At 46.4% G+C, this 12,371-nt stretch overlaps 1 protein-coding gene across 1 annotated transcript; it reads right to left on the bottom strand.

Moving 5' to 3' along the window:
* Positions 1-890: 890 nt before the first annotated feature.
* On the bottom strand, positions 891-1,742 carry LOC147596410 (E3 ubiquitin-protein ligase Topors-like). Its single transcript, XM_086771546.1, has one exon. It carries the CDS (start codon positions 1,740-1,742, stop codon positions 891-893), a length of 852 nt encoding a protein of 283 aa, XP_086627672.1.
* Positions 1,743-12,371: the final 10,629 nt, after the last annotated feature.

The raw sequence follows: 12,371 nt of genomic DNA, 5'->3' as shown, positions 1-12,371 counted from the left end.
GCACATACGAACTGCAGGTGAAGAAAGCTGGAAACAGAACAGAGGTGCAGCACTTCAGGAAAATAACCCTCCAGCCAAGGCAGAAAGCAGCGGCTTTCTTTGGTCTGTCCACGTGCAGGCAACCAAGACTCAGGACCATTCCTTTACAGATCTATTGCTATTCAGTCAAACAAATACTGAATTTCAAACATCCTACTATTATTCCTTATTTTTGAAAAAAAAGCTAAAGACCTGTTTTTAGAAAACTAGCAATATGTCTATGTTAATCTCTCTATAGAAGGTGTTAAGTCTGTATACTCACATGATGTCTATACAAACAACTCAGGGAAAAAAATTCAAAAAGGGGAAAAGTCTTAGGCTAAATTTGAAAAGATATTTAAATGTCATAACTAATTTCCCTTGATAATTATTAGCAGATCACAGCAAATAATAAAATACAGCTTAAATCAAATTTAAATGGCAGTACAATGGAAAATTCTGTTTGCCTGGAATTCATCAATTTGATGATAAACTGAGAGACGCATTGGAAGTCAGACTTGAGATGGCAGGACTTAAAATGGTGTAATCTCCTGCAGAACCTGTGAGAAAGACCCTCATGGACTCACGATTCGGGGCTCCAGGGCAAGTGATGATAGGCAATGTGGAAGCTGCAGCAGACAGGTGAGGAGGAAGGTGTGCACACCACCACGAGAAGGAGGAGAAAGCATCACGGGTGGCAATGCCGTGCTGCACTGCTTGCAATGAAAGACTAAGACTGCTCCTGCAGTTCTTGTAGTTTTATTTTCTTCTGTAACAATTACGTTACTAGCAGGTGCCTCCAAGTCCCCTTGGGGGCCAGCGCACGCCCCAGCTGCTGGCCTGGTCCCGGTTTCGCTGGCTCCTGGGGCACCCTACTGTTGTTGTGGGCGTGGCCTCTTCTGGTCTGAAGAGGCCTGGGAGGCGCTGGCCCTCCTCTTCGGGGGGCGTTGGGGCCCCCCACGTGAGCAGTCCCTGCCCTGGCCAGCAGCGGAGGGATCGGCAGCCGCCGCCTGCGCCAGCTCCTCCTGGGGCTCCTGCTGCGCTGTGGGGTTGGGGGCAGGAGTCCCCCCTGGGGAGGCAGTGGGACCAGGGCTGGCCGCACGGCTGTTCTCCTGCACCTCCGCAACATGGGAGCTCAGGAGGTCGAGCTGCCGCAGGAGCTGCTCACTGCACCGATCTGCAGCGACGTAGATAAGCTGGCGCACAAAGGTCACCGTGTGGTGTTGCAGGATGGGCTGCAGCTCCCGAACCAAGGCCTCCTCGTGCAGCCCGTAGCGGCACAGATTTACTATAACGGTGCCCTGTGCTGCAGCCACCTCCCACCAGTGGGCCCCGTACAGCCCCGACAGTTCTTGGTTCAGCCAGGGCAGCAGGGGCTCGAGGATCTCCAAGGATCTCTCCCGGAAAAGGCTCGCCCAGATCTCAGGTTGGAAGCCAGCCACATAAGTCCTGGGCACCGGCTCCGCAGCCTCCTGCGTGTCATGGTGGCCAGCAACCGATGGCTCTGAGCGGTGTGGAAGAACCATCTCCAGGAAATCATCCTCTGACCGCACAGAGTAAATGATGGTGTCGACAGCCTGCCTGCAAAGGGGGCATGACGATTTCCTCTTTGCCCACCGCACAATGCAGCCCAGGCAGAACTGGTGGAGACAGGGGGACGCATAAGCGACATTTTCTTCAGCGTCGCGGCAGATCGGGCAGCTCCACTCTGTCTCAGCGGCCATGTTTGCTTCTTGCAGCAGGCTGTGGAGAGCCGAGGACAAAAAGCTGCTCCCCCTCACCGGTGTCAGACGCTGCAAAAAGGAGAGAGGCCATGGTCATTCACTGTCCCCCAGAGGGAAGAACTGCCCAGGTCCCTCAAAAAGTACATCCTCCCTTTCCCGCTGTGGCTTGGGCATTTCCCAAGCACTTCCCACCTAGCCAGGACTGGGTTCCATCTGTGAGGCCAGGACCTCCTCAAGCCCCATCTCAGGCCCCATGTTTTCCCACACAGCTCACCTCCGCTGCTTTAAGTGCGCCTCACAGTGCCCGGCTGCCTGAACCAGGCAGGGCCAGGGAAACACAGGGGATGGCTCTGGGACTGGCACGGGGAGCTGCTGACAGCAGCCCCCAACACACCAGCTGGCACCAAGAGAAGCCTTGCTCCACGCTCTAGACCTCGCAGGCACACTCGGCACGAGGCCAGGCTCAAGCCAGACTGGTCCTGGCTCTGCTGGCATCTGAAGGTAAGCAGCAAGGAACATAAGGTCACAGTCCATTGCTCGGTGACATCACCATCCACCACTCAGTGACATCACAGTGGGCCGTCTGTTCCTATGGTGCTCGCACAGGTACCACTCTAGCTGGAATTGGCACTCGTGCCTGTGCACACATGTCAGGGGCTACCGCAACACTCCTTTCCACTCCCTTCCCTCACCTGGTGTCTTCTGCTTGCTGTCAGTGTTTCACGCTGGTCACCAAGGCCTTGCTGTGTCCTCCCAGAGTCCCATCAGGCTGCTCTGGACATGGTGTTCATCTCTGTCAGAACTGAGTTAGAATGTGTTTTAACTCTAAAAGGTCTCACTAACCTCAACAGCCCCACAGTAAAGATTTCCAGGAAGTCCTGCATCCCACAACATATAAATGATGGCTCATTTTTCATCCATAGCCCACAAAACCTGTCAAGTCTTACAACAATGAAAGAATGCAGAAGGCTTGTTTCTAGTAAGGCTTTCTTTTCACACTTGGTGACTTAAATGGAGACTTGGTAGAAGGAAAGCTTTGGCGTGATCAGCAAAAAGGAACTAATAGCACCATGAACCCTTTACTCAGCAGGGCACTGGTGAAGACACCAGGAGAAATCCCAATAGGAGAGCACCACCTTCAAAAGCACTCCTTCTGAGCAGTGCACCTTGCAGCCCACTCCCTGTTCAGAACTGTACCTGAAGCTGGCTGTGCATTTTGATCAGTAAGAGTGTTCCAAGTTATACTGACCTAAGCAGATAAAGTTTTCAAAGGCATAAAACTTCTTGATAAGTCTTAAGCCAATCCCTTGTGGAAAAACTGATGAAGACGTCTGGAACACCAGCGCTCACAGCTTCACTGCAGCAGCTTGCAACAATCAGAGCTCTCACATGCTTGGAGTATTTTGTGTAAGCCTACTCACCCAAGTCCAATGCTATTTTCCCAGCACTGAAATCTAGCTTTATGTTCCCGTTTAAAAAGGTGACACCTGCCTCCCCATGCTATTTAGGAGCTGCTGGCTTTGCTGCTGTACTCAGAAGGGGTGGACCCCTTGTGCCTCCCAGGAAAACAGTAGTCTATGGTCATCCTTCTCTCTCCAAGTGCTAAGTTCTGTTTGCTAAGTTCTATATCAGAAGTTATTTGGGGGATTTCTCCAGTCTAACAGCATGTTTTTTATAGCCAGAGGAGTTTTCAGAAAATCATACAGGTAAATAATTAATTCCTAATTCATGATTCTTACTATTATAATATGAAAAAAAAATGTGCAAGATGTATAGTAGTAAAGCATTTGACAAGGAATCTGAATGGCACAAGTTTCAGCTTCATTTTGGGCTTTCAAATGCCTTCAACAGGAAATTTGTCATTCATACCACTTCTTAGCATGAGCTGGAAACAGTGGCTGACATTGCTCAGGCCAGTTTTGGTTCCCTGCCCCCCCGCCCCCCCCCCGCCTCCCGCCCTGCAAGCTGAAGTATTTAGCCCATGCTTTTACAACCTGAGATGGTCTCCTACATGTTCCTAACTCTTACAATGCTCCCCACGTACATTTTCGTCATGGTGAATGTGGGGTAAAATAAACATGCTGACCACTGAATCGGAGTTGCTGAATATGTGCTATCATTCAGCAATCTTCTCCTACAATATCCATTCCTATGGGACTTTTCTGTTCAGCACTTGACATTTTTCCAATTCGTATAATCAACCAGACCTCCCTCCAGTCCTCTCCTGTATTGATCTGTACCATCTGATTTATAACCAAACCTCACAAAATCAAGAAGCACTATGTAATTTACACTCCATGCCATGATTATGCTGACCAAATACAAGAAATAATATTTTACTAGCTCTGCTGTGGAGGTGTGCTGTGGAGGCATGTCTTCAAGAGCACTTGGTACAGAGAGAGTTTTGTGCATTAGTGATTTACAGAAGTTGCTAGTTCTGAAACAGGATTTATATGGCACATATGTAAATCTTGAAGAGAAGTTGTGCTTGAGTAAATAATTGCCAGAACTGGCTAATTCCACACTAACTTTGATTCCTTTTCTAAGCAGAGGTACTCATCAAGGGAAGTTTTTTCCTGTTTACCCTCATGACCAAGCTGGTAATTTTATGACTTCTAGTTATGTTAAGTAGCAGTGATAATATATAAGATGACATACATTTTAAGGGTATGACTGAGGCACGGTAAGGATTCTGCTGAGAAAGTCATTTCACCAGCCCTAAGTCAACTGTCGAACTTTCAAATCAGAGTCTGTCCAAAATTTTGTTTGGGTAACAACTTTCTGTTGGGAAATGACACTAAATATTTCATGTCTGGAAGTCTTAAGCCAAATATAATATGTTGCCCTGTCCTGGAAGCTCCTGTTTCAAATTCCTGAAGTAACCAGATTACCTAGGATATACCCAAATCCTCTGTGAGCAAGCCCTGATAAAATACCAAGTTGTCGTTGATCCTGATGTCGTATCTCTCAACCTCAGAAATGTATTTGCACATTACTCCTGAAAGCCCCTACAAAACAGAACATTTAAGTATATACCTCTTAAGCAAGTCAGTAAACATACCATAGCAATGGCACTTGAACTCATATTTATCTCTGCTCAACAAGAATCAAGAATGCAATGTTGAATTAGGATTTCAAATTTAATGTACAATCCTTCTGTGGCTCTCAGCAAAGGGATGTATTTCCCAGAGAGAGACTGGATGACCTTCCGCTCCTGCAGTCAATAGTCTACCTTAGAAAATTAGAGGAAATATTGTCAACGCCCCTGACAGATCTCAGACAACTAATCATTATTATAATAAATACTGTCAAAAGTGTGTCTTTCACGAAGTGCTGTACGCATTACAAGAATAACTGCTCATGTTTTATTTAAAAGCAAACCAAATATTTGCATAAAACTTACATAAAACTGAAGTATGAGTTCAGTTCACCCGTTGGCACATGTAATTTATACTGGGTAGGTGCATTGGTTATTTTCCTCCCTAGCTGTTTTAAAGAACTTTGAAACGCACAGAACAAGTGCTCATTATTGAAGTGAGACACATTTCCTTGTGTTATTGATGGAAATATGCAGCTAGTGTTGACCTTAAAATACTCGAAAGTAAACTGAAATACTTCCAACTCTTTCTTACAAAAACACTATAGTGCTCCATTGCAATAACAGACCAAATAGCACACCAAGCAAATAACTACTGCACCTACATTAGCATACCATGCCTGGTGCAGCAAAAGGCTTCAGGTATGGAAACTATTACAGAAAATTTCTTTCCTCTCTCTTGCTGTAATACAGACATACAGCATGTTACATTTTCACCAGTGAGCAGTATTTTGTCATTCTGCACAGTATCACTGCATACTGCGTATGGCTGTAAGCACACCAAAGAGAACTGCAATGTTTTTCTCTTCCTTTGCACGAGTTCATAGCCTTCCTGTCAGCACTGCGCCAGTGCCAGAAACAAGCGCCCAGAACCTGGGGAAGGATTGCAAGTAACTATGAGAGAACCCAGAATGCAGCTCAAGGGAATTCCCGCTGCTCCAGCCAGCAAGTCAGCTTCATCGGGGGCACAGCTTAAGCGCCTCTGTGCCAACGCACATAGCATGGGGAAACAAGCAGGAAGAGTTAGAGACGTGCACATGCCTGCAGGGCTACGACTTTGTTTGCATCACGGAGACATGGTGGGATGGCTCCTATGACTGGAGCATTGGGATGGGGGGATATAGGCTCTTTAGGAAGGACAGGCAGGGGAGACAAGGAGGGAGTGGCACTCTCTATGTCAGCAACATCCTTCTCTCTAAACTGGAGAGACATGGCTTTGATGGTCGGACCACTCAGTGGATAAGGAGTTGGCTGGATGGCAGCACTCAAAGAGTAGTGGTCAACAGCTCAATGTCCAGGTGGAGAGCAGTGATGAGTGGCATTCCTCATTGGGCCCGGCCTTGTTCAACATCTTTGTCAGCAACATGGACAGTGGGATAGAGTGCACCCTCAGCAAGTTCACCAACGACACCAAGCTGTGTGGTGTGGTTGACACGCTGGAGGGAAGTGATGCGATCCAGAGGGACCTTGACAGGCTGAAGAGGTGGGCCTGTGCAAACCTCATGAAATTCAACCAGGCCAAGTGCGAGGTTTTGGACATGGTTTGGGCACAAACAGGCCAGGCAGAGAATGGATTGACAGCAACCCTGAGGAGAAGGACTTGGAAGTGCTAGTGGATAAGAAGCTCAACATGAGCCAGCAGTGTGTGCCTGCAGCCCAAAAAGCCAATCACATCCTGGGCTGCATCAAGAGAAGCGTGGCCAGCAGGTCGAGGGAGGTGATTCTCCCCCTCTACTCTGCCCTGGTGAGACCCCACCTGGAGCACTGTGTCCAGTTCTGGAGCCCCCAACATCAGAAGGACATGGACCAGTTGGAGAGGGTCCAGAGGAGGCCACAAAGATGATAAAAGGGCTGGAGCACCTTTCCTATGAGGACAGTCTGAGAGAGTTGGGGCTGTTCTGCCTGGAGAAGAGGAGGCTCCGGGGAGACCTTATAGCAGTCTTCCAGTCCCTCAAGGGGGCCTACAGGAAAGATGGGGAGAGGCTGTTCAGTAGGGCCTGTTCTGACAGGATGAGGGGTAATGGTTTTAAAGTAGAGGGAGGTAGATTCAGATTGGATATTAGGAAAAAATTTTTTACACTGAGGGTGGTGGAACACTGGCACAGGTTGCCCAGAGAGGCGGTGGATACCCCATCCCTGGAAACGTTCAAGGCCAGGCTGGCTGAGGCTCTGAGCAACCTGATCTGGTTGGAGATGTCCCTGCTCCTTGCAGGGGGGGCTGGACTAAATGGCCTTCAAAGGTCCCTTCTGACTCTACCCATTCTGTGATTCTATGATTCCTCTTTCCATGTGCCATGATTGTTTTTGTCAGGCATTGAAATGTAAGTGGTCTTTTAATGCACTAAAGCAGCTAAGGAATTTAAGGAAAAGACTGGATATACTTTTAAACTCAGAAGCTGTTACATACACTTTGCTATTCTTTGTACAGCCCTGCAAAACCATCATAACCCCACAGAAATATGACAAACTAACTCCTTGGCAATAGAGGTAGTGACAGGGAGCAGCTCCCTTCATCCCAGTGATTCTGACACAAATCCACAGCAGTATATCTGGTGCCATGGGGTTCTCATAAGACTAGTGTTCAGACCTGCTTTTCTGCAGAAAATAAGGTAATTAAGAAACCTCTGTTGGAGAGGGACTTTGAGTTAAATACCTCTTAGAAAATTTAACATTTTCACCATGTTTTCCCTTGAGGGTTTTATTATCTAATCTAATGTAGTACTGTCAATAAAAACTTACTGATCTCTCTGATAATAAATTCAGAATTTATTCAGGAGAATAAATTCTAACATATAAATCAACCCTATATGCTTTTGAAGATCCAGTTCCAGAAAAAAAAAGTTGTTCCCATTAATGCAAATACAGAAGTCCTTAACACAAGAGTTGATTTATCACTAGCTAGTATTTGGAAGGGATGTGTTAATATAGAGATCAAGACACCTCAGAAAATACCCTGCATTCTGAGACAGGTGTAAAGGTATAACAAAGAAACTAAACATAGCCAAAGTGAAATGGGATTTCAAAATACGAATCTGTTGAAATAATCTGCAATACAAATCTGAACAGGAAATACATCTATTGGTAAAGACTTAATAAAAAAAAAAAAGTCTTACTAGTACTGCAGATTTTATGCCTGGCTATCGTAGTTCAGCCCCAATCAGGACAAGACTACACAGTCTCTCTCTCACTCCCCCGACCCTCTGAGAGAAAAGGGAGAGATAATATAAGGAAAAACGGCTCGAGGTTTGAGGTAAGGACAGGGAGAAAATCCTTAAAGTTACCGTTACGGGCAAAACAGACTCGACTTGGGGAAAACTATTCATTTATTATTACAAACAGCAGGATAATGAGACAGAGAACAAGATAACCTGCCCTCACCCCTCCTTCCTCCCAAGCTTAACATTATCTCTACTACCCCTTCTCTACTTCCCCCTCTGAGCGGCACAGGGAGGAAGAGGGAATGGGGGTTGCAGTCAGTTCATCACACGTTGTTTTACGCCACTGCTTCATGGTCGGGGGAAGAATTCCTCACATTCCTCCCCTGCTCCGTTGTGGGGTCCCACCCATACGCCACAGTCCTTTGTGGAACTGCTCCGGCGTGGGTCATCTCTTCCACAGAGTGCAGTCTCTCCAGAACGGCTGCCCCAGCGCAGGCCCTCCATGGGCCACAGCTGCCTTCAGGCATCCACCTCCCCCGATGTGGGGTCCTTCACAGGCTCCAAGTGGATCTCTGCCCCTCCGTGGACCTCCATGGGCTGCAGGGGGACAACCTGCTCCGCCATGGTCGTCACCACAGGCTGCAGGGGAATTCTGGCCAGGAGCTGCATTACTCCTCCCCTTCCTTCTTCACTGACCTTGGCGTCTGCAGCTGTTCCTCTCACAAGAAAAGTTCGTCACAACAGGCTGGCAGATGCCTCTCAAGATCTCTTCACATCATCCAGCTCATCTCCTCTCCACTTCTTGCAGCTGGGCTGGGCCGAGTCAGGCCCAGTTGGCTGCCTGGCGAGAGGCCAGAGGGTGAGGCCTGCAAGGCCCATGAGGCCTGCGCCTCCCCCTCTGCGCCTCTGCCCCTGCTCAGCTTCTTCACATGTTCTCTGCTTTTTTTTTTTTTACCCTGTTTTCCCCTTCTTAAATACGTTATTGCAGAGGCATTATCACAGAACATTCTGCTACCAATCGGCTCGGCCTTGGCCAGCAGTGGGTCCGCCCTAGGCCCGGCCGAGTCCACTGAACAAAGGGGAGCGACTTCTAGCAGTTTCCAGAAGCTGCCACCTTAGGCCCCCCTCACTAAACAAAACCAGAACACTGGCACACATGCTCAGAGTAGAGGAAATGAACATTTTCCCATGGAACTGAGAAATAGTAAAAGTTGCCATCCTGCATAAGAATAAATGTGTAAAAGGAAGATTTCTATAATAAAAATACAGCTAGATCTGGAAAAAAAAATTACTTCCTTTTCTTCTCACCTCCCAAATACTAAAGAAGAAAGTCAAAGCTCTTTCAAAATGGACCAGATTTGAGGTTTTCCCATTATTAAACAAAATGTCCCATCAGGACAGGAAGGACTCAGTTTTCAATCCTTCCCCTCCTTGCATCAGACAACTCAGAAGAATTTGGAGAGACTGGAGAGTCTGGAGGGACTGGTATTGTGCTGGTCTGTGGCCGGGAGGAGGTATGACAGTGTAGTCAGTAATCTCTGCTTTGAATCAGGCAGAGGCTGAGAAGAAACCCCTTCCATAAAATTTCATTTGAAACCACTGTCTTCTTGTAAAACAAGTTGGTTTATATTAATAGATATTTTTCATCAAAAGTGTTTCTAAAAACTCCCAGTCAGTTTTAACCTCTAATCAGCTTTAATAACAGGCTGGTGAATTGCAGTGTCCTGCAGATTGTAGACTTCAGGCTGCATTACTGCAGCAGAAAGCAAAGCAGAACTGCTAAAGAAATAATCCAAAGAGAAAGCCCCAGACTCTCTCTCTCAGCCTTTTATGGAGATGGTTCACCTGTATAGCAGAACTCAGTTACGAGGGGTTCCCTCTCTGGTCATTATTTTTACAACCTGCCTGTCACTCAGCTCACTGGACACTTCCACAGTAGATGCTTGCCCTGGTTTGCCTACTGCATGTGGTTCCTGGAAGTGTATGATACTACTGGAGAAGCACGGGGACAAAAACTGAGCTTTAAAGTAGCAATAGTCTTGTAAGAATATACTCTAATTTGTAATAGACAAAGAGTAAGTGCCTGAAAAGAAAACAGTCTAACTACCAGATCTACTTTTGGGGCTGGCCCTTCTTTGGTCAGAGAGCTGGACCGGGTTAGATGAGCTCCAGGTGTCATTCAGCCTAAATTATTTTTTGATTCTATGATAAATCTTAAAACTAAACTACTTAACTACTACTAGTAATTACACTGCTGTCTTAGCACATAACTGCAGGTTCTCTAGTGTACAGTAACAGCTTTCAAAACTAAGTTTTTGTCAGTAATATGCCTAAGCACCTGCTAAAGTGCAGCAAAATCAAAAGAAAAACATTTGCTGAAAAATTTTATATTGCATAAATGAGAGACCTAGGACTTATGCCTAAAGCTAACCTGTTGCCATTGCTAAACCTGAGTCCTGGGCATGACCACTCACTGAAGCCCAAGACTAAATCCCATCCACAAATCTGAAATCAGAGCACATCTGATCTCATCTCTTGCATGAAAATCATGTGCAATGGACTAAGTTAGGTCAAGGTCACAGAATTTAAGTGAGCATAGATTCAAACTGTTTCTGAAAGCACTTGTCCTACCTCTCTCCCTTCTCCTCTTTTCCCTGCACTGACAGCTGACCTGCTAGAACCTGCTTAATAACTTCTTTTTTACTTTTTTCTTTTTTTTAAATGAGGTTCAGTTTTTGCTTGATCATTTCTCTGATCTAGCTCAGCACATGGTTGTGAACACTGAATGGAAGGAAAATGGAAGCTGTAGAAATGAGTTCCCAAGTCAAACAGTGAACAGGACTCATCTACTGGGCAGTCACAGCACCAGGCTGGTGTGCTGTCCAGGCACTCTCCCTCCACTGTTTTGTTCTTCTCTGCCAGGAACATGAGTGGGACAACACTAACTTCTCTACCTCACTCCTATTCAAAATCCTCCCCTGGAGTTTTAATTTCTGTGTTGGCAAGTAACTGAAAATAAGCAATAAACATAAATGAGAGTGAGAATGAATATGTGCTAATGAATTCTGGATTACAGTTACCCCTTTTCCTCTATCATACCCAGCCAAGGCTGGCTACATAACTTGCTGACGCTATGTACTCAGTGCCCAGCCTACCACGGTAGCAATTAGCTAAAGAGCAGGTGGGTTGAAGAGCAATAAATAAATTGCTGGTAAATACTTTGGCCAGTATTAGGTCCCTAAGGGAGACGAGAGAAATGAGAGAACAGTCCAGGCACAGAATTTAGCTGTGCCTAGGAAGTGCTGGCTAGGAGAGATGGAGGCTGCTGCATGTGCGGCACTGGCCTCTGCAGCTGCCACGGTATCGGAGGTGTCAGGATCTGCAGGATCTCCTTTGCCGGCTGGATGTGAACAGCTGGGTCAGGGGAAGCAGAGCGGGGGCCTAGGGGTTTGTAGGAGGGTCTGTTCAGTTCTCAGCATCCAGAAATCACCGTTCTCCACTCCCTTTCTTAATTATCCCTTCTTTGGACTTCAGTTAGGTCAATGGCCTCTTCCCAGCAGCATGAAAACCTCTTCCCAGGTTACAGTAACTGCTCACAGGTCCCTACAAAGGCCACTGCTGGAGGGAGTGGCCTCACCTTTGCCTCAAATGATCACCTTTGGCAAAACAATAAAGCCACCAAACAAAGATGTTTTTCCTCCAGAAGCTTTCTATACCAGCCTGAAATAATGATCATGCATCTTCATCATCCGCTCTGAACAGATTGTACCATGTCGAGCTACACACTCACAACAGCTGTTAACGAGTTTACAGTAGCGCTGGCTGAACAGCGTGCTGGGTGAACGCAGACAGTGGTATGTATCTTACCAAGCATGTGAGAAGGTAGCGTGGAAAGAGCATACATGCACTGACTATCATGCAACTTCTGAGAAGGCTATATAAATCACTTAAAAAACAAACAAAACTGTCCATGTCAAAGGCTAAAACTTGAGTGGATCACAGCAAGAACATGCCACCTCTCAAAAGATGTTCCTACTACACTATTTCAATGCATTTGTGAACTGCCTTCACAAGCTGTTAAAGCAGGCCACCCCTGCCTGAACATCACATTCCCCTTCTCCCCTTCTTCTGCTGCATCTGCATTGCAGATGCCTCGACAAAGAGCAGCCGTGGTATAAATAACTACATCTAGAAATTACTTATGCTTATTTTCCATTTTCCTAATTTAATATCTTTGTTGTATGCCTAAAAACTACACTGCGAAGTACATTAGAAAGCCTATTACTACTTAGATAAGCCTCATCTAACATGTGGCTGAAAGACTTCAGCGTACACATTGAAGGTTCAGACAAAACCTTCCAAACAACACGCTCA

Source organism: Chlamydotis macqueenii, chromosome Z, assembly GCF_036417535.1.
Source record: "Chlamydotis macqueenii isolate bChlMac1 chromosome Z, bChlMac1.mat, whole genome shotgun sequence".
Classification (NCBI taxonomy): Eukaryota; Metazoa; Chordata; class Aves; order Otidiformes; family Otididae; genus Chlamydotis; species Chlamydotis macqueenii.
This window is presented reverse-complemented; position numbering and strand designations above follow the sequence as displayed.

Bases quoted from the DNA above. Each gene is read 5' to 3' on its own strand.
- LOC147596410 (XM_086771546.1), bottom strand. From the start codon at position 1,742: ATGGCCGCTGAGACAGAGTGGAGCTGCCCGATCTGCCGCGACGCTGAA.